Source organism: Podarcis melisellensis (assembly GCF_964234715.1).
Source record: "Podarcis melisellensis genome assembly, chromosome: 17".
NCBI classification, from domain to species: domain Eukaryota; kingdom Metazoa; phylum Chordata; class Lepidosauria; order Squamata; family Lacertidae; genus Podarcis; species Podarcis melisellensis.
The window spans coordinates 19,310,707-19,338,133 of NC_138534.1; the positions used below are offsets into that span (position 1 = coordinate 19,310,707).

Genomic DNA, 27,427 nt, shown 5'->3' on the forward strand with positions numbered 1-27,427 from the left:
CTATATGGGCTCTTGGATACCCCATAAGGGAAAAGGGCAGCTTTTGTTTACAACAGATGCAAGTCAAAACATCACTGCAATCTTTGCCCATTTGTTTCACGGAGCTCTTGAAGTGTAAGTCAAGCCCTGTGGTTTAGTAGGCCATATTAACACCGATTATTATCTCCACCACCTTAGGCTTTCTTTCGCCACAGACATTGCTCAGGGAATGGCGTATCTTCACCAGCACAGGATCTATCATGGGCGATTAAAGTCCACCAACTGTGTCATTGATGACCGCTGGGTTTGTAAGATTTCAGGTAAGCGGAACAGGAGCTGTTCTCTCTGTTCTATGGAAAAGTATGAGTGGATATTGGCTTATTATGGGATAGTGCTGCTGTTGTCCTCACGGTCGCCATCCCCACATCTCCTGAAAAAGACGAATCTATGCGATGTTACCTTGCAAATGTCAAATGGCTCAACTTAGACCCATTAGCAACAAACAGCAATTAGCAACGTGTCTTCAGGTTGGGGTTGTTGTTTTTTTAACACACATAATGTTTATCATTTAATATAGGAGGTTCTCTTTGCTATTTCTCACAGCCGTATTGTGAACACTCACTGGATAATGGTAAAAAACAAAAACAAAAAAAAAACCCAAATGTTTGGCAGATCAAACTCAAAGGGAGTTGAAGGAACAGACTGGCAGATACTCTGTGCATAGATAATAATGTTCAAAGTGCTTCACATATATGAATAATCCTTGCAAGACTGCTATAGGGTAGATGATCAGAACTATTATCTGTGTATTGCAGATGTGGGGGGCTGATGCAGGGAGAGAGTAGCCTGTTTCAATGTCTGCCTACTGAGCTTGTGATACAGACAGGTTTGGAACCAGGCACTGTCAGGTTTGCTGCTCCTTCTTATTCAGCCTGACGCACAGATTCCAAACACATCTACTTACTCCTTAGTGAGTGTGTTTAGGATTGTAGCTTAGCCACTATATTACAGTAGCCCTTGGGCTGTATGCAGCATGTCACGTACATCATTTTATTCACCCCTTTAGTCACATGTACCCTTGGGTAATTAATGAGTGGCACTTAAGAAACTAATTAATTAATTAAAATATCACGTCAGGACTTGCTCTGCTCCCCGAGCGATGCTCCCCAGCTGTTAAGATCTTCTCAGTAGGATCTGTCATAGATTACACCCTTAGATAATATGCATTTGTAGGGACGTGGGTGGCACTGTGGTCTAAACCACTGAGCTTCTTGGGCTTCCTGATCAGAAGGTTGGTGGTTCAAATCCCCACAACGGGGTGAGCTCCCATTTCTCTGCCCCAGCTCCTGCCAACCTAGCAGTTCGAAAGCACGCCAGTGCAAGTAGATAAGTAGGTACCGCTGCGATGGGATGGTCAATGGCGTTTCCGTGTGCTTTGGTTTTTGTCGTTGTGCTTCTTGCACCAGAAGTGGTTTAGTCATTCTGGCCACATGACCCCGAAAGCTGTCTGTGGACAAATGCCAGCTCCCTCGGCCTGAAAGCAAGATGAGCGCCACAACCCCATAGTCGCTCATAACTGTCCAGGGGTCCTTTACCTTTTACCTTGTCATAGATTAGACCCTTATATGTTATGCATTCCAAGGGAATGAGCTAGGGCTTTCCCAGGGAGACTTCCCTGGCTCCATTCCCGGAGAGACTCAGGCAGGGAGATGAATCTCGCCCTGCCTCCCCATATCTGGAATTCAGATAGCAGCATCTCCCTGCAGCTTAATCTATTTGGGCCCTTGCTTATGTTTGGAGAATAGCCCTCCTTTCTCTTAGTCATGGTGACAGCCAATCAGATTTAACTATGTGACACCAGCCCGGAAGGCAGACCAAGCTCTGAATGACAGCATGTTAGCTGTCCTGTACAGCCCATTGCAAAGCGAGACAGTCAGATGTTCATCAGATGTTCATCCTTACTGAGTGACAGCTGTCGGATGCAGGAAAGGGCTGGCTGCTACTGACAGAACTCTGAATGTGAAATGCTGATGCTGAATATTTAAAATGTGACTAATATTTTGACATCCAGGGAATTTCCTCTCATCCTCATGTCCGGAATTTGCTGAGGAGAATTCATTTCAGCTCTCAACTGAATCAGTCCATTTTCCAACTGAGTGTGTTGAAATGAACATCTCCTGTGGCACTCAGTTCAAAATCATGCAAAACAACCAGGGGAAATTTCTGATCCTTTTTTCCCCCTTCCCCTCCTTTGCTTCTCCTTGTGTCAGACTATGGCTTGCAGTTCTATAGAAAAGAAGATTATTTAATGGAGTCCAATGTTCCTCATAAGCACTTCACACAAATATATCTGGCGCCTGAGGCTCACACCACACCAAACTTTGAACCAACTCCAGTTGCAGATGTGTACAGGTGATGATAATCATAAATGGGTCTCCCCTTTTTAATGTATAATCGAAGTAAACTGTGTTACTATATGACGGAACAAACATGGGGGGTTGCTTTTGTGTTGCTGGAATTATTCGCTGTTTTGCAAATAAGCTGTGACTACTGTACTCCTGTTTTGGGACGTGGGTGGTGCTGTGGTCTAAACCACTGAGCCTACGGCTTGCTGATCGGAAGGTTGGTGGTTTGAATCTCCATGAAGGGGTGAGCTCCCGTTGCTCAGTCCCTGCTCCTGCCCACCTAGCATTTCAAAAGCACATTAAAGTGCAAGTAGATAAATAGGTACTGCTCCAGCAGGAAGGTAAACAGCGTTTCCATGCACTGCTCTGGTTCGCCAGAAGTGGCTTAGTCATGCTGGCCACATGACCCGGAAGCTGTATACTGGCTCCCTCAGCCGGTAAAGCGAGATGAGCACCGCAACCCCAGAATCGTCCGTGACTGGACCTAATGGTCAGAGGTCCCTTTACCTTTACTGTACTCCTGTATGACAGATTATTCTTTCATAATCACACTGTCCCATTCTCTTTCTCTCATTCAAAGCATTACTTCTGTGCCCCCATCAGAACTTCACGAGGCCACCCAGCAGAGCTTTTCCAAGTTTTTGAGGCCTTCTCTAACTCTGTTCCCCCCAGATGATGTTACTGATCAAGTACCATCAGTTCTAGCCAGTATGGCCAATACAGCCGTACCTTGGAAGTCGAATGGAATCTGTTCTGGAAGTATGTTCGACTTCCAAAACGTTCAGAAACCAATGTGCGGCTTCTGATTGGCTGCAGGAAGCCAATTCCTGATTTCAGGAAGCCCCTGCAACCAATCAGAAGCCATGCCGGACGTTCAGATTCTGAAAATTGTTCAAAAACCAGAATACTCACTTCTGGATTTCGATCTTTGGAGAGCCGATTTGTTCAGGAGCCAAGGTGTTTGAGATCCTAGGATTCGGCTGTAGTTGAGGGGGTTAGAAGTTGTAAGATAAGCGCCTACATCTAAGCCTTCAATCATGGTATCCGAGCTGTTTTTAACTAGCAGTCTTATGGGTTCTCTGCTTGGTCTGCTTTTATTATTCCGCTGAGTCTCCTTCTGTGTTTTTTTATTGTTCTGTTTTATTTATTGTTAATATTATGAATAGCTATTCATCGTCCCAGGAGCAGCATACTCATTTTTCAAAGAACTGAACGACATAGACTGAAGTGGCACAATCTGGGATCACTTGGCAGCATGAATAATTTGTCCCCATTATGCCAGGCAGTTCTTCAACCCTCAGAGGCCATTTTGGGGAGGAAGAGCTTAAATTTAACAAAAACACCTGCGCTCGGTGTCATCTGTTGCATGTTTTGCACCCACAGCCTGATATATGCTTCTTCAGCATATCATCAGACTGGCCTCTTTGGAGGTGTGAAAATGAGTGTAATGGATCACTCTAAGTCCTCTAATGTTTGATCCTCTTTAGCAATGCATCGAGGTTAATTCCCATTTAGCAAGTTTCAAAGGGGTTTCGCAGATGTTTCATCTTCTTAGATATAATGTTGCCAGATACAAAAGAGGACATGAGGTCCTGCGCCTTTAAATTGCATGACAAACTAAAAACCCCTCTTATGCATGACTGTTAAAACTGCAGGAGCTCTGTTCCCCTGTATGGTGATGACAATGATCAGTCTTCTGATTGTCAGCTGGAGAGTACATCCACATTTGTCCTGGGCAATTTCTGAAGGTTCCTGGAGGCACTTCTTGCATGTGGTGCTTTGTTTTATATTTATACAGTGGTACCTTGATTCTCAAATGCCTTGGTACTCAAACAACTTGGAACCCAAACACTGCAAACCTGGAAGAAAGTGTTCCGGTTTGCGAACTTTTTTCAGAAGCCAAACATGCTCCGTTTTGAGTGCCACACTTCTGTTTTGAGTGTTACACTGAGCTCTGTCTGTTTTTGCTATTTATTTTGCATTTTTGTTTTTGTGGCTCTTGTTTGTTTGTTTTTGTGACTGTGTGAAAACCAGTTCAGCTACTGAAGGGTTGATTGATTGATTGATTGATTGATTGAGTGAGTGAGTGACTATAGTACATTGTTTAACGCTTTCATTTTATGGATAAATGGTCTTGTTAGATAGTAAAAATCATGTTAAATGGCTGTTTTAGGGGTTGTTTTTAAAACTCTGGAACGGATTAATCCATTTTGCATTACTTTTAATGGAAAAACATACCTTGGTTTTGGAACACTTTGATTTTGGAACGGACTTCCAGAACTGATTAAGTTTGAGAACCAAGGTACCAATGTACTGGGGTTAAAGGGAACTTTATTTCATTAGGCATAGGGCATAACAATGTTATTTATAAGGAATGGGACCTGTACTTGGTTGAGTTCATTGAGCGGGAAGATGGCACACTATCTGAAGTAGACAGAAGCACCTCACTATGCTAAATAATTGGCTTTCATTAATCCGTTCCTTCATGACTTATTTAAAGATACTAGCCCCAATCCACCTGAAAGTTGGCTGTTACTAAAGCTACAACCCTGTGCATACTTTCATGGGAGTAAGCCCTACTGAACAGAGGGGGACTTATTTCTAGGTAGATATACATATAAAGGTAAAGGTACCCCTGCCCGTACGGGCCAGTCTTGACAGACTCTAGGGTTGTGCGCTCATCTCACTCTATAGGCCAGGAGCCAGCACTGTCCACAGACACTTCCGGGTCACGTGGCCAGCGTGACAAAGCTGCATCTGGCGAGCCAGGGCAGCACACGGAATGCCGTTTACCTTCCCGCTGGTAAGCGGTCCCTATTTATCTACTTGCACCCGGGGGTGCTTTTGAACTGCTAGGTTGGCAGGCGCTGGGACCGAACGACAGGAGCGCACCCCGCCGTCGGGATCGACAAGTCCTAGGCGCTGAGGTATTACCCACAGTGTCCCTGATATACATATAGTTGTGCCTTAAGTTCCATTGAAAATAAGCAATTGTAAGCCAAAGTATTGTTGCTGTTAATGGGGCTTAATCATCATGGCTGAGTTTAGCCAGATGAGAGCTTTTTCAAAGTTGTCGCCTCTTCTTGGTAGTGGCCCCACATCTGTGGAATTAAATTTTGCTTGAGATTAGGCAAGCTCCACCCGTCGATTGTTTGAATGGGCTCTGAAGGTCAACTGCTTCCACTTTTCAAGACTGATCTAAACTGAGCTGCAAAACATTTTATGTTTAGTTTACTGTGTCTTCAGGTTTATGCTGGAGGATTTGTGCTGGCTTTTAAGATTATTACGAATTCCGGGTGTTTTAGAAATTTTTAGATAAGTTTTGCATTGCATGACGGTTGCTTAATTTCGTCTTTGCATGCTGCTTTGTTGAGTGTTTTCTCTTGAAAATTGGCTCCTGCATTTACAAACTAATCTAATCATTCTGTTTCCAATGTTCTGCCACTGGCAATGACTTATCTCCAATTTTGCAGCTATGCCATCATTTTAATCGAAATAGCAACAAGAATTGACCCCACCCTGGTAAGATCTATGATGACTGGTACTTGACCGTTCTGCTCCATTTGGGAATGATTTTGTGTGTTTTAAAATTGTAGTGGTTTTGTTTGTTTTTATAATTGTATACTTTATTGTTGTAACCTTATACATCTTAGAAATCAATAATTCCAGGTGTTTGGGGGGAGTTGGGATTGTGGGAGACTGCTTTTGGGGAAAATGGGCAGAGATAAGCAGTTAATTATTACTGAGCCCTCAGGTCCCCCCCCCCAAAAAATGTTAGATTTTTATATATTTTGTGCAAAATCTTGCATAATTTCCAAATTAACTTGACTGGTTCTTCGGGTAATTAAATATCTGCTTTTAAATACTTGAGAATTAGAGTGTTATCTTGGTTTTGTTATGCTGAGAAGGCCAGAATGTTTGAGTCACACACCCTTGCTTGGGTCATTTTAGAACACAGTGGTAGCTTGCTTTATGAACTTAATCCATTCCGGAAGTCTGTTCTTAAACCAAAGCGTTCTTAAACCAATGCATGCTTTCCCATAGCAGCGGAGGACTCAATTGACACTCAACAGGAAGCGGAAGATGTTCCGCTTCCAAGGCAAAGTTCACAAACCAAAACACCTACTTCCGGGTTTGCAGCGTTCTTAATCCAAGTTGTTTGTAAACTAAGCTGTTCTTAAACCAAGGTACCACTGTACTCACAGATTAGTGCTCCTCTATTGACCTGTAAACCTTACCAGCAAGGTAAGGCAATCATGTTTGTGCTGGTCCCGAGGGTTAACCGTGCGGCGAGGTCCAAGTCCAATCCGAGGTCAAGGGTGCAGTATGGAGGTTGTCCATCAGAGCTGAAGCTGGGTCCAAGGCAGGGAGTCAGGCGAGGTCAGTAACTCTGACAGAAGAGCAGGACAAGGTGCAGGCAGGAACAGACTACCAACAATGTTGCTCCCGCAACCTGGGACTGGGGCTGGCTGGCTTTTATCTGCCCCAAGGCATAGGGTGGCCCCGGTCCACAGGTGACTCACCTCTCCTGGCCTGGAGGCGAGCACTCCTCCTGCGGGAACTTAGTTCCCTCCGCTTCTCTGCCCTGAGCCTCTGCAGGTCAGGAGAGGCTGGAGGGTTACCGGACCCAGAGGCCACCTCACCTTCCCCTGACGGGGCTGAGAGTGAAGCACCTGCAGGCAATGGGTCCTCCATCACCTCAGGAGCCAGAGCAGACTCAACTGGTGCCAGCACAGGTGAGGACCCTTAAGGCTCAGGCCCCAGCCCCAGCTCAGCTGGTTCTGGAGGCAGGGAATCCTGTGCAGGCTGGGCTTCCTCAGGTTCAGCCTCCGAGTCCGAATCCCAGGCCATCACAGTGTTAATCGTTTACATGCTCACTTACCTTGAAACGAACAGCATTCAAGTCAAGAGCTGTTGAACGAATCTTCTTTTGTCTGAACTTGGGATGCCCTCCTGGATCCTATAACAGAACCTCAAACTATGTTGAATTTGAGGTGAGGGTTTTTGCAAGGTCGTGAGAAGTGCTAGAACGGGTTGTAGGAATTCATTGAAAAGCAGAGTATAGATGTCTTAGGATGGCTTGCTCCCAAGAGACTGCGATCTCCTCAGAGTTAAAAACTGGCGGTGATCTAACCCCCTTTTTGGGGGTTCAGGTCAAAGTTGTTGAGCTTCTTTGAGGGGAGCCAGTGATCTACCGGTGATCTACCACAGAGTTCCAGTGATCTACCTGTTGGATGTGCCTGCCTTAAAGCAACACACACACACACTTTCTTGAACAAAAAGGGGCAATATGTGGAATTTTGCTGTGAATAAATGGCACCAATGACAAAACTGGTGATTCTAAAATATTATTACTGTTATTTTTTTATTTGTTTAATTTGTAGACTGCCCTTCATCTGTAGATCTCAGGGCTGTTCACAGCCTAAAATGTATTATATAATAATAATAATTTATTATTATGACACTCATCAGACTGGCTTGCCCCAAAGCATGTGATTTGGAAGGGGATGTCTATAGAGCATGTGACTCTTGCTGATTTCTGTTCTATGATACAATCTCCTTAAAAATAAATAAAGGCACTATTTGTGTTTTCCAGAAAGATGATACACAGTCAGAGGAATATTCTTTGTGCCCCGCTTTGACAGAATTAATATCAGAAAAATCTGAGCATGCCTGTCCCTGCCCTACAGAATATGTAGAGGTAAACCGAATGCTAATATACTCCTGTCTTCTTTATGGTGGAATTATTGTTGCAGAAGTGGACTGAAATTGCCAGCTGGGAACTGCCTTGGCCTGTTGCTTATCCATTTAATAGCAGCTTGATCTGCAGAAACCAGCAGGTGAAGTGTTCTGTGATGATGAGATGAGCACTATCATCTGCTCGTATCAGTGGATCAGGCTGCTGGGAAAAGTACAAGGGGTGTGTGAAATGTTTGGCAATTGTAGCAGACACGATCCACGATGCATGTTGCCCTTGAAAGAAAAGGAAGGTTTCTTTTTCGCTTAAAAACAAAACACACAGATGGAAGAAGAAGAAGAAGAAGAAGAAGAAGAAGAAGAAGAAGAAGAAGAAGAAGAAGAAGAAGAAGAAGAAGAAGAAGAAGACGAAGAAGAAGAAGGAGGAAGTTTCCAATTCCTCCTCCAAGACTCTGCAGAACAATGTGTGGCTTTAATATTCCTTAAAAATAGTATTATTCTGACAAACTGAAATGTCAGCTTGTCTCGCAAAAACAGAATGCAGTAAATGATGCTTTTAATATGCAGCTACTGGAGTTTTATGACTTCCTGTGGTTATAAACTGTCAGATCCATGATCGTATTTAATAGTCGTTATGCTCTAGCTTCTGCATTTGAAAGGTGGCTGTCAATGAGCCAAAATATGTGTCTGGAGGGGGGAAAGTCTGTCTAGTTTAAAAGAATTCAAGCGTCACCTTGTCATTTTAGTTTGTCTGTCTGGGGAAAAATAGATTCGGGGAAGCCAAGACCACTCCCCCCCCTTCCTTGTTTCTTTCAGATTACTCTAGAGCAGGGTCTCCAACTTTTTAAAGCTTTTTACAACTGTTTTAAGACTACAATTCCCATCATCCCTGGCCACTGGTCCTGCTAGCTAGGAATGCTGAGAGTTGCAGTCCAAAAACAGCTGGAGACCCAAGTTTGGGAAATCCTGCTCTAGAGTAACTACTTTGAAAGATCTAGCTACATTGCATCTATATATTTTCTCCTATAGAGGGCACAACAACTAGCTAATTGAACTCACATTATTTTCCAAAGTTTGATGATTATTGGCTTGTGGCAACACAGAGGTGGGCTTTTTCTCTGGTGATGCCAAGGTTGTGGGATGCCCTCCCTGCTAAAATAAGAGCGACGTCATCAGTGTTGGCATTCTGAAGGCAAGCATTCCCCTGAACTTAACTTCTGATTCTGTCGTTTTCATTGTTGCACTTTTGAATGGTTTGTTTTGCATGGACAGGCGGAGTCTCCCCAACCCCAAGCAACCTCTGAGCAGAATAATGACTCAAGACAACATACTATGGGATTAAAATTGGCCACAACTTTATTAAGTTTCAGATGTAGGGAGACCTTGGCTCAGGCACTGGGCGTTTATCCTTCCCAGTCCCCAGCCAGGGATCTGGGAGGCTTCAGAATGTGTGGGTTTTGGGCTGGCTCTGGAAAACATATGGTCAAGCAGAGAGCCCCCCCCCACCGTTTCGCTGCCGTTGAAGGGGAGAGCAATGACAACCTCTTGGCATATGGCCAATGCCTCCCCCAAGACCCCTTTAAGGGGAACCCTGAGATCACCGCCCCAAGGGGTGTGTGGGTCACCACTTCACCCCCCCCCATTTAGGAAGATTGACCTAAAGGATTCCGCCCAAGGCCTGAAACCACCAAAGTTGTGATGTTTTGCTATGGGAAAAGCAAAACCTGCCAACGCAGGAAAATTCCTTTCTGGCCCTTCAACAGCAATCTTGATGTAACAGCGCCTGCGTACCTGTAGAGAAAGAGGTTAACCTGCAAAAGAAGACTTAACTGAGGGAGGGGAGGGTGGGAGAAGCTCTGGAGCCGACTGACTGACACTTCGCAAGTAGGATTCACCTTCTGTTGTGTGGGCAGTGTGGTCCCTCCCCTTACCTGGCCGATCCCCTGGTAGTGCCTCCCCAGGCGGGATTGGGTGATTGGCTGAGGTAGGTGGAGACCTCCAGGTTTCCAGCCTGGGGAGGATGAAGGCAACCCAAACTACCAGGAGCCGCACTGGGATCCGGGGGGGCTGCGCGTGACCACGCAAAATGCGCCCCCCATTTGATGTGGGGAGCCGTCATTACTGTATATTTTAATTAAGGCTGTTTTAATGTCCCCATGGACCTGTTGCTGTGCATTTTAAGTATGTATTGATTTTATAGCTGCAAGACCACTTGGGAGCCACTTGGGCATACAAATGGTATATAAATTAATACACAGTAATAATACATTTTGATAAATTGTTGAGCCTATTCTGGCAACTGGTGACGGTTAAGAGATGCTGACTGTCAGAGGCCAGAACCTCATTTGAACTAGAAGGAGTGACATACTATCCTGTTTCTTTTCTAAATTATATTTTATCAAATTTCCAAAGTTTCACATATGCACTTCAAAACATAGTGAATTTTTACTTTTTTCTTTTGTCGACTTCCCACCCCCTTTTATTTCTTCCCCTCTGCTGAACCCTACTTTCTATCTCTTATACCATAACAACAATACTATAATCTCTAATTCCTTCTGTTGCTCATAGTGCAAACCCTGCTTGCGAGCTCATCATACTATAATAGTTCTTTAAATAGTCCGAAAAAGGCTATTCTTTCATAAAGCAATCATCATTAGGTTCTCTTATTTTAGCCGTTAACTTTGCCAGTTCTGCATTGTCCATTGTTTTCTTACTTATCTATTCATGTTTGGTGGGAACTTCTTCCTTCCATTTTTTGTGCATAAAAAATCCTAGCTGCTGCTGTTACATACATACAGTGTTTTTTTCTGGGGATATGCAGGGGTATGCATACCCCTAAACATTTTGTGAATCTAAGTTTGGCCTCATTGAGGGAAAGTATTTCAATATAAGTAGGAAAATGAGAGTACCCCTAAACATTTTTTTTTAGAAAAAAGCACTGCATACATAAACAGCTTAAACATCTTTTTTGGAACTTCTGTCCCCATAATCCCTAAGAGAAAAGCTTCAGGGTTGTTTTTGTTTTTTATTATAATCACTTTGAACATCTTTTTTATCTCATCATGTAAGTCCACCACATATGAAAAAAGATACCTGTTTACACTTCCAGAAAACATTAGAAACTTTCTTATACATGTTAGGCAATTTGTTAGGTGTTAGATACCATCTATACATCATTTCGTATCAGCTTTCCATTTCACCTTTTCCCATGCATCCACTTCTATGTTATGTCCTAAATCTTCTTTCCTTCTTGCAGCTGATCAGAAGGTGTAGGAAAAGCAATCCAGCACAAAGGCTTACCTTTGAGCAAGTCAGGAAGTTGCTGCAGAAGATGAACCCAAACAAAGTTAGCCCAGTTGACATGATGATGACTTTGGTAAGAATCGTTCTTAGTTGGACCAGAGAGGACAACTCTTGGATGTGCTTGAAGCACATGAAAACGTTATTTAGGAATGCGTATTCTGTGTCACTTGTTTGAAGACAGTAAGGTGGCAGTAAGGAAAGAGGGCATATGATTTTATGAATTAGCAAAGATTCACACCTGCCAATACCAAGGCATAGTTCCTCATCGTTATCTCTGTACAACAGACATTGTGCAGAAGCATTATGCTCATAAAACTAATGAGGATGTGAAGGGCAGCTACTTCTTGCAAGGGGGATCCAATGGACAGGAAAGAGGTTGCTTAACCATTTCTCCACCCACTTATACTCCTCTATATATGTTTAGGGGAGTTTTTAATGTTTGATGTCTTATCATGTTTTTAATCATTCTGTTGTGAGCCACCCAGAGTTGCTGGGGAAACCCAGCCAGATGGGCGGGGTACAAATAAATTATTATTATTATTATTATTATTATTATTATTATTATTATTATTATTATTATTAATTCTAGGCTATTTTAATAGTTCCCCACTCCATCCCTGCTTGTCTGTGAACTGGAAGTAAGTCTACCTCTGGCAGACTGGTGGAGGTTGCATTTGTGGGAGATCACTGCTAAGCATTGGAGAGGTTCAGCATTCCTCTCTCCTGTTTGCTTGTCCTCTTCAGGAAATGGACCTACATTCAGCAAACATGCTTAGGGACATGCATTTCTCAAAGAAAGAGTGAGCATTGGTTACCAACCATTGGTTACAGATACATGGGGGGGGGGAGGGGAATCTGATAAGTAAAGGAGGATTATACCTCTTTATTTTAAAATTTCCTATTTTTCATCATTCCTGTAGGCTCAGTTTCGGAGGTTTCTGGATAACTGTGGTTTTCTGATTTAAGGGAATTAATTGTCTGGTGAAAATCTGGTGATCAGTCATGATATGATAATACTACAACAATGGTGTTTTCTTATTATTAGTTTTAATACAGAAAAAGCCCATGGAATTATACACACATGCACAGACATTTAAAATAGATTTACAAATGTAAATGTCTGAGATCCAAAATGGTTCCTTGTAAAATAGGTTAATTCTGCCACAAGAAACAGTAATTTTATCATAAATGCTATTGGCTAGCACTCAATCATAGATTACATATATTAGAAATAGTAAAGGAATTTAAAGACATTTCCTATGGGGTAGATCCTGGATAGATAGAGTTTACTGTATACTCCACGGAAGACTTCTGTGTGGTTTACAAATATTAATTAAAATATTTATTTTAAAAATGCTAGTAAAAGCAAACATTGAAAATGAGCTAACATAAACATGTGAAATATAAATAAAATCAGTAACCGTCCCTTCACATTACGTGTACAGCTGGGGAAACACTGGCGTGCACAGGGTGGTTGTGTCTAAAAGCAATTTATTGGCTTTCAATTTGCAAATGCTCTCAGGCGTCTTTGATTCATGACATTAGGGTATCTCCAAGTTCGTTCTGTTTTATTGCTGACGGCTTGTGGGCCTAGCTATGCAAGGTTGACTCACAGGCCTTTGTGCAGAAGTCTGGTAGTAACATCAGCGGCTGGTAAATACAGAGTCCATTATCTGACACAGAATATCTGACGGGGTTGCTTGTGTTGAATACATTTTTGTTCTGCCTACCTAGATGGAGAAATACAGCAAACACCTGGAGGTGTTAGTAGCAGAAAGGACTCAGGACTTGACACATGAGAAGCAGAAGACGGACCGCTTGTTGTATAGTGAGTGATTCGCACCAGTGGGAATACAGCTTATTCTGATATAAAGGTAAATGGACCCCTGACCGTTAGGTCCAGTCATGGACAACTCTGGGGTTGTGGCACTCATTTCGCTCTATTGGCCAAGGGAACCAGCGTACAGCTTCCAGGTCATGTGGTCAGCATGACTAAGCTGCTTCTGGCGAACCAGAGCAGTGCACGGAAACGCTATTTACCTTCCCGCCAAAGCGGTACCTATTTATCTACTTGCACTCTGACGTGCTTTTGAACTGCTTGGTTGGCAGGAGCTCACCCCGTTGCGGGGATTCGAACCGCTGACCTTCTGATCGGCAAGCCCTAGGCACTGTAGTTTAGACCACAGCGCCACCTGCGTCCCATATTCTGATATATGGCTTTGCTAAAGGGGGACTTTCAGTTCTGTGGGTGCTCCCATCATGGTCCTGTCAATAGCCCGAGTAAGGAATTCAAGGCAAAAATCCAGGGCAGAGGTCCAAGGCACTCAAAGTACCTTCAGGACCTTGGAGAGCTCCAATGGTCTGGCTGAGGGAGCTATGCAAGCTATAAGGACATTGCCACAAGCATTTCAGCTTGTCAGAGAGAACAACCCTTCCTCTCCTCCTCAGAGCCAATTTTGGGGGATACCTTGTGGGAGGAGCAAGTGGTTGGTGACAGGCGGCAGGGGGAAGCCAGCCCAGAGCTTCTGCTAGTGGGACTCATTCATTGGCACCTGCCAACTGTCTCTCTCCAGGCACTATGTGTGGGCTTATATATGTTCATTGGTCCTATAGGATAGTAAGTCCCACCTCCACAGAGATGCTGGCTGATTGTTAAAAGGGTCTTCTCCCTATTTTCCCAGTCTTTGGCTTGTGTGGTGCTGGGTTCTTGGCAGTTCTTCTCCCTGGTCTTCCTCTTGTTCCTCCATCTGATGGTGCATAGCCCCCAGGTTGCAGGTCATGACATTCAGTATGCATTAAGTGGCTCTTAGACTTTGTGGTATTGTGGACCCTTCTTCAAATGTGCTTGTTCATTGGGGATCATTTCCATATTTCCTTACCCAATAGCAGAAATGGGGAACCTGTGGATCTCCAGATGCTGCTGGACTCCATCATCCTTGGCCGTTGACCATGTTGCCTGGGGCTTATGGGAAGTGGAGTCCACAACATCTGGAGGGCCACAGATCCCCCATCCCTCACATATATCTACCGTTGTGGGGTGGTGCCTAAAAAGGCTTCTAAACTCAAATTTAAGTGCTGGTGGCTACATTTCCCAAAGCCAAGTGTACATACAAGGAAAGATCTCATGGTTCTCTTACAATTCTGCTTCAGCTGCTTGCACCGCGTAAGAGGCAATGTGCAAGTGTCAAAACAAAAATTGGGTTGCATCTTCAGCATGTGATAAGCACATCAAAGAAACCTCTAGTGCAGTAGACCCCAAACTGAGGAGTGGGAAACACAAGTGATCCACAAGCTTCACTCAGGTGGTCCATGAAACATTCACATTAAAATTACACGTTGGTTTTTAACAGTCTTTTAGTGTAAAGACGCGGGTCGCGCTGTGGTCTAAACCACAGAGCCTAGGGCTTGCCGATCAGAAGGTCAGTGGTTCGAATCCCCCCAACAGGGTAAGCTCCCATTGCTCAGTCCCTGCTCCTGCCAACATAGCAGTTTGAAAGCACGTCAAAGTGCAAGTAGATAAATAGGTACCACTCCAGTGGGAAGGTAAACGGCGTTTCCGTGTGCTGCTCTGGTTTCGCCAGAAACAGCTTAGTCATGCTGGCCACATGACCCGGAAGCTGTACACCAGCTCCCTCGGCCAGTAAAGCTAGATGAGCACCGCAACCCCAGAGTCGGTCACGACTGGACCTAACGGGCAGAGGTCCCTTTACCTAGTGTTTCTTGTAACTCTTATATATTCTATATGGAATTCAAATTGCAATGCAACAAAATACAATGTAAGGAATTAAAGCAGCAATAGAAATATAATAGAAATACCATACCACACCAAAGGCAGGGAACAACAATTGCTACACCAGAAAAATAACAATTAAGTGATCCGCTAAGACTCTTAGCATTTTTCAAGTGGTCCCATTGGGAGGGTGGGGAGAGTTTGGCAACCACTGCTCAAAACAGTAGAGCATTTCCCCCCACCATGATTATTTTCAGAGTGGTTCCGGGGACCTCAGGCTACCCATTTGACCGCAGTTTTAAAAGCAGAGGATTTTGAGAAAAGAATCCCAACAGATGACAGTGGATAGTATGAAGAAAAGATAAAGATAGAGAGAACCCGATGAAGTGCACTGTTAAAAATAAAAATCTAAATAAAATACATAAGTAAAATCCAAATAAATTATCAAAGATAGAAAAGGAACCAGGTTGGGGTGGAAGGAGGAATGATGTGAATAGCGACTTTACATTTCTGCATCCTGAATCAACTGAGAGTTTGGTTAGGTATCTGCTTACTGTGGGAGATTTCATATCAGTGGAATCAAACTAAACTGAGAAGACCAGTTCCAAGAGCCTGATGTCAATATATATCTGCTGCTTTCTGGTCAATGGATGCATTTTATCTTGCAGTTACTGTAAATTCAGGTATTGGCCAGGTATAGGATTCCACTGTGAAATCACTTTGTATTTATTAATACAGGTTGAGTTTTAGTGGGTACTTTGCATTAGTAATAATGGCTTTTGTTTGTTCTACAAAACAGGCATGTTGCCAAAACAGGTAGCTGATGATTTAAGACAAGGAAAGGCATCACAGGCCCAAAGTTACATAAACTCCACTGTTTTTTTCAGGTAAGTAGGACTGAACCCAGCAGCAAACCGCTACTAAGCCTTTGTGTGAATAGCTTTTTCAGAGACGTCAAGGTGCGGTCGATACCATGGCGAGATACGTTTTTATTCTTTGTGTCCTTCCACAACTGTCTCTGCAGATATATCGAAGCTGAGTGTTGTGGAAAGGTGAAACTCTTGGGGAGCACAGCCTGCAGCTGTTCTGCAAAAGACATGTGCATTTTGGTGTGACTGCCATGGGTGCTTGTGAAGAGCAGCACACTCCTTCTCCATCTCTAACGTTTAGCACATATCTGATATGATGACGATTTATTTACATATTCATGATGATGATTGATTCGTTCACATATGTGTTCCTTGTAGGTCTCTGAAGATATTTTTTAAAAATAAATTGTAGATGCATTTAGGAATTAAATTAACTAGACGTAAATATTCATGTCATCTTGTCTAAGCAATGTCAACACTGCATTGTATTTTTTGAATCTAGGAGAAGTGGCTGCAACAAGGAAGTTCCCCCCACCCTTGGTAGCAGAACTTCCCTTCCCATTACACATGTGTTGATAAAGCTATTGTTGCCGTATCAAGAGTTTAGTGCCGTGTTAGCCATGCAGGGAAAGTTGCTCTAATTATGCTAGAGAACTAATAACCTTTTATGAAAGAATTTTTGTTCCTCTTTTTTTCTTTCTGCCTTTGAGAGAGTCATCATCATTTAGGATTTGTCTGAAATGCTTCAAGCATTCAAGCAAGCGAGCCCATTAAAATTCTGCAGATTAATGTCTACTGATTTATGCTTACATCTGCTTGTCTGCAGATGGACAAGATTTATACACGACAGGATGGACAACAAAGAGAATTATTTGCCCAACAGATGTAACTCTAACGTATAGATAAGAGGTTATGTACTCCTCTTGTAAATGAAGTTTGATTGGTATCAGAGCAGATTTTGTGAGGGTACGAGGCAGCTCTTTTCTCCCAATGAATATACTTTAAAGAAATTTCAAGATCCTTGCATGGATTCCCCTCCCCATTCCAAGTCCAGTAAATGATTTCTGCTTCTACCATTAAAATTAATGGGAAGGTCTTATTGGCAGGGGAGCCCATATGAAGCCCTTTCAGCTGCAACAGCCTGGGGAAACATAATTCAAATATTTTTTCACCAGCGCTTTATAAAGAAACGCTATCTTCCAGTCCCCTAACCTGCTAAATTGACATGGTGCAATTGAAAACTGCAAAAATAATTATTGTAGGGAATCAGCAGAGTGGAGGAGGAGAGCGCTGCTCAAATATGCAGAATTCAAAATGTAATGTGCCATCAAAATGTGTCAGCATCAAAATGTTTTCCAAAATCCTTCCACTCACATTTAAGGCTTGTTCTTCCTTGCCAGCGACATTGTTGGCTTCACTCAGCTTTCCAGCACCAGCACGCCTTACCAAGTGGTCGACTTCCTAAACAAGCTCTACACCACCTTTGATGAAATCATAGACAATTACGACGTCTACAAGGTGGAAACTATCGGAGATGCCTGTGAGTGCTTCAAAACAACATTGTCATCATCAATCTTTATTACGGTTCAGAGACCCAACAAATCATTACAAAGCACTGCTCAATTCATACAGCCTACCTCCAGGTTAAACAAGCATTTTGTTCAGAATATAGGGATCATTGGTTCTTGCAACCACTGATTAAAAACTTCGCCAGTGCTAATGTTCTAGCGTTTGTCCGGTCTTCCAATAGGAACCTAACATAGTGAGCCTCTGATTTTCCCAGGAAAGGTACCAGCAGGGGTAATATCAGTTCAGCCCTGGCTTGCTCATATTTTGCACAGTGCAACAACATATGTTTTATGGAATCGATGTCTTGAGCACAAGAGCAAAGTCTGTCCTGGTAGGGAACTCCTCTCAACCTGCCATCCAACACTGCAGAAGGAAACACGTTTAGTCTGGCTTTGGTGAAAAGCCTTGGATAGTTTGGTAGTCAGGTTTTTAATGTAAAATGTTAACTTAAAGACATGCCCATATTGTACTCCTACTGCCAACGGACTACAGACTGCGTGTGATCGGGATCGCAAGTCACTGTGTGCATTATCCCATAATTTTCCTTTTCTGTTTTTTCTCCCCCAAATTAACCCCTGCCTGCTTTCAAATATTTTGCATGTTATCTCCATATTGATAGTTATTATGTCTGTTGTTAATTGTAAATGTTTACTCAAACCCTGCTGGTGAGTTTAGATCTTTACATTGTTTCTGTAAATGCAACATAAATAGTTCCCAATCTTTCTTAAATTATCTATTGTCTTTGTCTCTGTGTCTTTCTGTTAGCTTCGCCATTTCTACATATTCCATCAATTTTTGTAGCCATTCTTCCTTGGTTGGTATTTCTTCACTTTTCCATCTTTGGGCTAATAACATCCTGGCCGCAGTTGTAGCATACATAGTTTCTTCTTTTCTCTTGGTAAATCTTGACCCATAATGCCTAATAAAAAAAAGCTTCTGGTCTTTTAATAAAAGTCAATTTCTGGTCTTTTAATAAAAGTCAATTTCTGTTTTTTTAATAAAAATCAATTTAAACATTTTCTTAACTTCATTATAAATCATATTCCAATACTTCTTAATCAATTTGCAGTTCCACCACGTATGGGAAAAGGTGCCTGTCCCCAGTCCAAATTTGACCTCAGCCCAAGCTCACCAGGAAAAGCAATGTTTCTTTACATTTGCCCATATCTGCATAATAAGAGGTGATCGTCATGGCCAACCTTACAGAGATGCTGTAACACTTGCTGAAGTAATATATGCAGAGTGCTTTGAACATTTAATAAAAGTTTGTGGTTATTTTTCCTGCACTAAAATATCCCTTCATGAATAGGTTTCCCATAAATTATTTCCTGTGCCCCAAGGAAGTTGTCCTGTTAATGTGCATACTTGCAAAGGGACATCTCCCAAATCTGTTATGGGTTTCTCCTCAGCCTCCAGAGCAGATTTGGTGGATGAAGGGGTATCTTCGGGGGGGAGGGGTAGGAGAAGAAGATGCTGTGCCAAGTTTATTTCTGCAAGTCCCCTCCCCCACCATTAAAGAACAAAAACAAGAAAGATTTGTGGCACCTTAAAAATGAAACCTTTATTTTTCAGAATCTGTGACAGAAGCTTTTGTGGGTGAGAGCCTACCTCATCAGGTGGACAAATTGGAAACCTAGACAGCTTGGTGTAGAGAGAAGTAGATTTTTCTTTTACAAATTGAAGCCAAAAGGTCAAGCGATGCAGAAGATAGGAGTAGGTGTAAATCGGGAATTTGTAAACAGAACACAAAATAATACAGAATCCAGCCAGGCAAAGACTCTCATATATGAGTGGTCAATGGTTCGGATCTAAACAGCCTAGGGAAGAGCAAAATAGCTGTGATCACCTCCTTGGGATTCAGCATGTTTGCACATTTGCATTAAGCCATGGCTTGGCTTAGCATGGCATGTACCTATTGGCCCAGTCATTCCTGTTCAACCATCTTCAGGTGAGCTGTTGCCGTTTCTTCTTCCAAAATTTGGACACGAGTGATGGTAATAGCGATATTGAGCCTATGCCAACCTTGGTGAATATTCCCATTTATTTTTTTCCTAGACATGGTGGTGTCAGGAGTGCCCAGAGAGAATGGCATTCGCCACGCCAGCGAAATTGCAAGTATGGCTTTGGACCTGGTCTCGGTGTGCAAAACGTTTAGGATCCCACACAAGCCCAACACCCAGCTAAAGATTCGAGCAGGGATCCACTCAGGTACGAGGGTGCACTGTGCCAGGGAGAAATGTTGACTCTGCAAAAGTGGGATGTGGGTATAAGGGAGAATTAAAGTAGGTTGCCCTCATTCAGGACCAGAGAAGGTGTGAAGCTTGCCCTCTTAGGGCTGTGTCCACTCATAGCTCTTGTTGGCGATGGCCAGGTTGTGGTGGAGACAGACTAGAAAGGAGTCCAGAACTACATCCCATCGTGGGAGGGAGATTGGTTCTCACGCTGCTTTTTGAAGTGGCAGTTCTGCCTCACTTTCTGAGCTAATCTTAACAGGGTAGCAGTAATTGATGGAAATATACCATACTTTTCTGTGTATAAGACTAGTCCCCCCCTTTAAAATAATGCAAAAAAGTGGGGGTCGTCTTATACATGGGGTGTGCATTGAGTATACGTCTGATTGATTGCTGCTGTGGCTGTCAGTGGCTATCGTGCATGTTATTGGTTGCTGCATCAATGGGAATGGGTGTTGTTGATTGGCCGATGCTGCGGGACAGGGCGGGCGATTGGCAGGCGAGGGGAGAGATGGGAAGGCGGATTTTGCAATGCATGCAGGTGAGCGATTCTCGGCATTCCCCCCTAAAAACAATCATCAGTAATCCACCCCCAAAAGCTCAATAACTCTGGGCAATCCTCCCCCAAAAAAGTTCAACAAATTTTTGGCATCTCCCCCCATTTTCTTAAATTTTAGTCCCCCAAAATAGGGGGCGTATTATACATGGGGATGTCTTATAGACGGAAAAGTATGGTATATATTTATTTATTTCGGTCAATAACCAGTTGAAATGGATGTGGGAACAGCAACTGGTCCTCCCTCTTCCCGGGAATGAAGGAATGTGGAATATACTTGGAGTTGAGAGTGGATTTCATGCTCTTTATTCAGCTCATAGTGGTGAGGAGGAATGGAAGTTCCCCCACAATATCTGCTTTATATACATTATTTACACAATGGGCTGCACGTGATTGGCTAATTCCGGGATTCTCCTGTAGGCCAATCAGGTTGTGGATTCACTTCCACCTGGAGCTGGATTGGGTGGTTCCTGTAGACCAGTCATATTGCTGCATTGTTCTAGGACCAATCAGACTGCTGCATTTTGGATCCTATTGTTCTAGAACCAATCAGACTGCTGCATTTTGGACCCTATTCAACTCAGTACATAACAGAACGATTTGCACGTATCTCGTGCTCTTAACTTAGAGCGCCCATCACGAACAAATGCACTTCTGTGGAAGAAGCTTCTCATTATGATAGCCTACAAATCTCAACGGCCGTTATCTGCAGCTTCATCAGCCAAGCTCCCCCCCCCCTTCATCTCCAAGTCACATCAGACATTTAAAGCACTCGTATGTCACTTTGACAGCTATAGTTTCCCCCAAAGAATCCTGGATACTGTAGTTTGCTAGGCTGCTGACCCTGCAAGACCTGTAATTCCCAGCACCCTTAACAAACAGCAGCTCCTCAGCTTCTCCCTGAGTGACATAAGAGCGCTTCAGATATATAGTGTTGATGTGACCAACATTGCCTTTCTTCACACAGAAAACTTTCCTCCGTACCAAATGCACATTCCTGCCACTTTCCTCCCTGTGCTGTTCCTTGTTTTTTTGTTGTTGTTTTTTGCAAATGTTGTACTGCTCTTATATTTTAATACAGTGAACCCACACAGAAACGGTAAGCCCTGACTGTTATCTCTGATACTGGGGTGAACTGCAAATAAAATCAAGTCAGAAACGATCCTTGGATTGGTTTTGGGTTGTTGTTTTTCCCCTTTCTCTAGGGCCAGTTGTGGCAGGAGTTGTGGGAACAAAAATGCCCCGGTACTGCTTATTTGGGGACACCGTCAACACAGCCTCCAGGATGGAGTCCACCAGTGAAGGTAACTAAAACAGCAGCAACCGGCAAATCTCTGTGAGAATTAATGAAAGATGAGCTGATGACATTTCAGGTGGGCCACTGCAGAGATCTAGGACACGGATGGCACTGTGGGTTAAACCACAGAGCCTAGGACTTGCCGATCAGAAAGTCAGCGGTTCGAATCTCCGCGATGGGGTGAGCTCCCGTTGCTTGGTCCCTGCTCCTGCCAACCTAGCAATTCGAAAGCCCGTCAAAGTACAAGTAGATAAATAGGTACCGCTCCAGCGGGAAGGTAAACAGCGTTTCTGTGTGCTGCTTTGGTTCGCCAGAAGCGGCTTAGTCATGCTGGCCACATGACCCGGAAGCTGTACGCCGGCTCCCTCGGCCAATAAAACGAGATGAGCGCTGCAACCCCAGAGTCGGCCACGACTGGACCTAATGGTCAGGGGTCCCTTTACCTTTCCTACTGCAGAGATGCTGATGTTTTTGTGTTGATTGGGGTTGGGTGGGTGAGACCAAAGAAGGTTGATTGGTTTCCCCTCTTTCTGCCACTTCTTTCCCTCTCCCTCTTTTTTAAAACACTTCTCAAGATTCCTTGGGGTGGAGTTTACATGCATGGTGTGTACTCAACCGAAGTCTTGGCCCTCTTCACTGTGATAGCCCCTCGTCTTTCTGTTCTCCAGCCTAAACATACCAAGTTCATCCAATCTTTCTGCCTAGTTCTTTCTAGCACTGACCATCTTTGTCGCTCTCCTAAGCAAGACTGCATGGAATTGTCTTTGAGGGGTGGAAGGGTCAAGTTTTCCAACATTTCTCCAGTGAAAATAGGGATGCCCAGTGCTATTTTTTCTAGAAAAAGAGGTGCCAGAACCAGGGCCGGATTTAGGTTTGATGAGGCCCAAAACTACTGAAGATAATGGGGCCCTTTTGATGTCCAGCTGTCCTTTGTCAACAACAAATTGCCTCTGTTTTTTGTGTTGAATATATGCTATATGGTAATTTATGGACCTAATAGGTATCTAAAGCCACCTGTACACAACAAATAGAAGCCTACACAACACAAAACACTGTTGTTGTGTGTAGTTTTTATTTTATTTGTTTTTTATCTTATATTTTGGAAATGTACATCCAGGTGTTTTTTCTTTAATTTTTTTTGGCGGCCCCAAGAGAGTGGGGCTCTAAGCTATAGCTTGTTTAGCTTATACATAAATCCAGCACTGGTCAGAACTCACCGCTGGCACCTCCCTTGTTCTCTAAAATGGCTCCCACCTGAGAGGTGCCAGAACTGAATTCCGGTAAGTTCCGGCTGGAAAAAAAAGCCCTGGGGGGGTATTTCATACTCTCCAACATTTCTCCAATGAAAATAGGGACGTCCTAAGGAAAAGCAGGACATTCCAGGGATCCCATCAGAAATAGGGACAACTTCTCTACTTGTCAACAGACTGTACTTGAAAAATAGGGATGCTTGGAGAGTCTGAACTTGTCAACAGCTATAAGGAGATGGGAAATACTATCATTAATTCTTAGTTGACACAGTCATGGACACATTCCAAAATGCCTCAGGCGGAAGCCACAGACCTCAGGGTTCCCCTGTGAGTCCACTGGCAGGACTGTAGCAGCAAATGGCAGAAACGAGATTGGGGGAGAGATATCTACATCTAAGAGGCCATTGCTCAGTTTCTACAGCGAGTTTTTCTTTGAAAAGGGAAGCAGGGCTGATAACAGTGGTGTAGCTGAATGTCTCTTTTCCTTCTAGCTCTCAAAATACAGTGCAGTTCAAATACATACCAGCTGCTGGAACAGATTGGAGAGTACATATTGGTGTGCCGGGGGAATTTGCAAGTCAAGGTAAATAGGAAACGTTTGTGTTCAGGCTTTCCCGAAGGGGAAATGAGTGGCAGTCCTTTGGAAAGCTTTTCCTTTAACCCCTTTGGATTGGCTGGCCTCGAGTCTGCTCTGAATCTTGAGCATCATTCGTTTCTGGTCTGCTCCTTAGGGCACATTTGCACTGTGTAAAGTGACTCAAGTCTTAATGCCTCTCCCAAGAAACCCTGGGAACAGCCGTGATATTGAAAGTTACCAGCCTAGGGCCTAATTTCTGCCTAAGTTCTCCAGGACCTATTTTTATCCTGAAGACTTGAAGTCCCAGAAGATGCAAAGCTGTAATATAGAGGAAAGTGGGTTTGAGCAGAGATTCACCTCACCAGTGGGTAACTAGAACATCTATGCTTATTCCAGTGCAGATGGAAAGTGCAAACGTATTTCTGTTAGGGCCGCCTCCAGCTTTGCATTTTTAGTCAATTAACCACTGGCCTTTTTGCAGTTTGATTAAATATACATATACATTTCTGAGGTCCTGTGTTTCTGAGGTACTGCAGAAAGTATAAGACAGGCATAGGCAAACTCGGCCCTCCAGATATTTTGGGACTATGATTCTCATCATCCCTGGCCACTGGTCCTGTTAGCTAGGAATCATGGGAGCTGTAGTCCCAAAACCGAGTTTGCCTATGCCTGGTATAAGATAACAATCCATTTAGTAAACAAAAGTTGCCACTTATGGGCCTGGTTTGCATGTAACACTAGGCTGAACTATGGTTTGTTCTGGCACACTGTGGGAAAACTGTAATGGGAACTAAGCCATGGTTTGGATTAGCATTAAGCCATTCCAGACAAACCACAAGCTGAAATCAACGTCGGGGTTTGGCTGGTGGTTTGCTTAGGTGAGACAAGCGATGACCTTCGGTTACATGATTTCATCACAGCAGACAGCAAGATGAATGAGGTTGCTTGTGACAGAAGATAAACTGCAGTGGAACAGAAGCAGTTCTGTATGAGATGGATACGAGGTGGAACGGGGAAAAAGATGCATTCTTACATCCCTGGTCCATGCTATGCCATACTTTATCTTAGTGCTTTGCGTGAACCAGGCCATTATTAGACAGAAGGACAGTGGTGTAGCATGGATTGCCAGCATCTTCAGTCCCGGGGGGAGGGAGGGAAATGGATGGAGAGATGTGCATTCAACTACATAACAGCATCTGAGTCGCCCAGGACATTGCAGCTGCAGAGATAATGAAAGAAGAGTTGTTCCATTGTATGGAGAGGTCACTTCCTGGTGCACATGGAGAAGCCATTTTCAATGGAGCCCAGTGAAGGAAGTGCACAGCTGTATTGGGGCAGCACTGGGTGCTGAATTTTTTCTCCTGGGGCAACTGCCCTGTGCCTCCCCCTCCCCCCCATGCTGCACCACTGCATCTATTCACCCAAATTAGAAACCTCAAAACAGTACCCTCAAAACAGAAACACTTGGTTCCAGTGCACAAAATTTTAAAAGGGTGGGGGGAGGGGTGGTTCCATTCCAAACTGAGCAAAACACAATGGTGTCCACTGAAAAGGATGGCATTTTGGCCCACTTTGAGAACAGATCTTGAATTGCAGGCCTGCTCATTAAAAATGGAGTTCATGTTAAAGTTGTTAACCTTTTCTGGGGAAGGAAAGCCCTGGTTTTTTTTGGGGGGGGGCGGGTTTCAGGTCAAAGATGTTGAGCCTTTTTTAAGGAGGAGGAAAGCCCCATTCTTAAGGGTTTGAGGGGAGAAAGAGGAACAGCCACACACCAACAAATTCCTGGGGAGACAAACAGCCTCACTGAGTAAACTCCGTCTTCTGTTCTGCAGATTGTGTGACAATAGAGGGCGGGGCAAGGGGGCGATAAGGAAAGGGGCCCAGCGATCGACCGTGATCTACCGAAACCTCGCGGGATCTACCAGTAGATCGCAATCGACCTGTTGGAGATCCCTGCTCTGGTGCAATTGAAATAAAGCAACGGGGGGCTAGCCATGCCTCTATTTTAGTGCTGGTATTTGCTCTCAGGTGTAAAGTATTGCTGACACCATTGATAAGTTATGCTATTACGTTTCTTTCTAGGGGAAAGGTGACATGATAACATATTGGCTGGAAGGAAAGAAGTCAAGCGCAACTCAAAAGAAATCGCTAAGCCCTTCCACAACCTCTCAGACTCTTAACCAAAGTACTTGCAATATCATCCCAGGTGTTATATAAAATGACCTGCTTTCAACCCTGCTATACAAAAACCCCACCAGGTACTTTCTCCATGGTCACAGTCTTTATACACCCCAAATGAAACTGTAAGCAAGAAGCATCTAAGTTCTCTTCTCCAAAAGGGAGGTCCTCATGAGCGATATGAAGAAAATAGACACCGTTGTAGGCTTGCAAACCCTGACTCTGGCTGTTTTCAGACGTTAGGTGAAATTATGGTTTGTTTCGCCTGCCCACAAACCATGGTTTATTCAGGGCCAACAAACCAGGGTCAGAAACCCTGCTTGAATCTTGTTGAATCTTGAATCTTGTGCTAAGTGTTATTTGTTGTTGTTACTTAATTCACAGACCTCTGACGAACCACAATTAGGATCACTGCGCCACCTAATGAGGGGGATGCACTTTTTGATGGCACAAATGGTAGTGAATAGGGACAGGAAATGGTTTAAAACCATGGTTTGACCACTGTGTGCCTGGAGCAGGTCCCCCTCTTCATATCACCCTTCCGACATAAAATATACTCAGAGTCAAGAGTGGATTTCATGTTCTTTATTCAGCTCATAGTGGTGAGGAGGAATGGAAGTTTCCCCAAAGTATCTGCTTTATATACATTATTTACACAATGGGCTGCACATTATTGGCTAATTCCGGAATTCTCCTGTAAGCCAATCAGGTTGTGGATTCACTTCCATCTGGAGCTGGATTGGGTGGCTCCTGCAGACCAATCATACTGCTGCATTGTTCTAGGACCAATCAGACTGCTGCATTCTGAATCCTATTGTTCTAGAACCAATCAGACTGCTGCATTTTGGATCCTATTGTTCTAGGACCAATCAGACTGCTGCATTTTGGATCCTATTCAACTCAGTACATAACACGATACATGGCTGTCAGCCAGCCTCACCCACCCATTCCACGTGATTGTAATCACATGTGAGCACGCAAACAGGGATCTAGTGAAGGAGAAAATTCCCCTTCCAAAAAGTGGAAACAGGAGATGATGCAGAAAAACAGCATTTTGCTTAGAAACCGGCAAGGCACTATTCTTGAGGTCTCTTACTGGCAAGGCTGGCACTGTTTAAGAAATGTTTCAGAGAGGAATCACATATGGTATAATCTTGAGTTGAGAACCTTCTGGGGGGGAATTGAAAGGTTTGCAAGTTTGAAATAAGCTTTTCATTGTCCACCCTCTGCTACAGCTATATGTGTAAACACAGTAAGCCAGGTGGATACAGAGAAAATAGATTGGGGGGGGGATAGGAAGCCTGGGCTCTCTCGTTTGTCTGGGGGGGCCATCAGCATTCTTTGTTTTGCTGTGCCTGTTAGAAGCACCTCAGTGATGCTGGGTCCCTTTTTGGCACACAATGCTTTTCGCTTTCTTTTTAGTGCGAACCTCAAGCACTCTGACTCATTGTGGAATTTAGGACACTGGCTGTGGTGTCTCTGAAGGAAAGCGGGGCTCATTTCCACAAGCACTCTTTCGTTCATAAATAGTCGCGGAGTTTTTGTTTTGTTTTCCTTCCGTTCATAAGTGCTTGTACTGCCGGATAATCTCTCATGTTACAGAACTGTCATGGATTCAATCCTGCCTTGGGATCTTATTCAAGTTCCTGCCCTGGTAAATTCCTCTCCCCTTCTCTCACATCAAGGCGATAAGAGTCCCGTTGGACCTGACCTTTAGGTCTAGCATTTTGTTTCAAATACCTGCCTCACCAAACGTCTGTGAGTTATCGGAGTGGTTTTATTACTG

The 27,427-nt window shown here is 43.7% G+C and overlaps 1 protein-coding gene across 1 annotated transcript; it reads left to right on the top strand.

The window, feature by feature from the left end:
* Window positions 1-208: 208 nt before the first annotated feature.
* On the top strand, window positions 209-27,427 carry LOC309359666 (atrial natriuretic peptide receptor 1-like; the record flags this gene model as incomplete). Its single annotated transcript, XM_081893544.1, has 12 exons — window positions 209-299; window positions 2,250-2,391; window positions 5,858-5,906; window positions 7,981-8,085; window positions 11,338-11,457; window positions 13,119-13,212; window positions 15,914-16,001; window positions 17,384-17,523; window positions 19,608-19,760; window positions 21,545-21,643; window positions 23,378-23,469; window positions 25,546-27,427. 12 exons carry the CDS (start codon window positions 209-211, stop codon window positions 25,678-25,680), a joined length of 1,308 nt encoding a protein of 435 aa, XP_081749670.1. The 3' UTR covers window positions 25,681-27,427.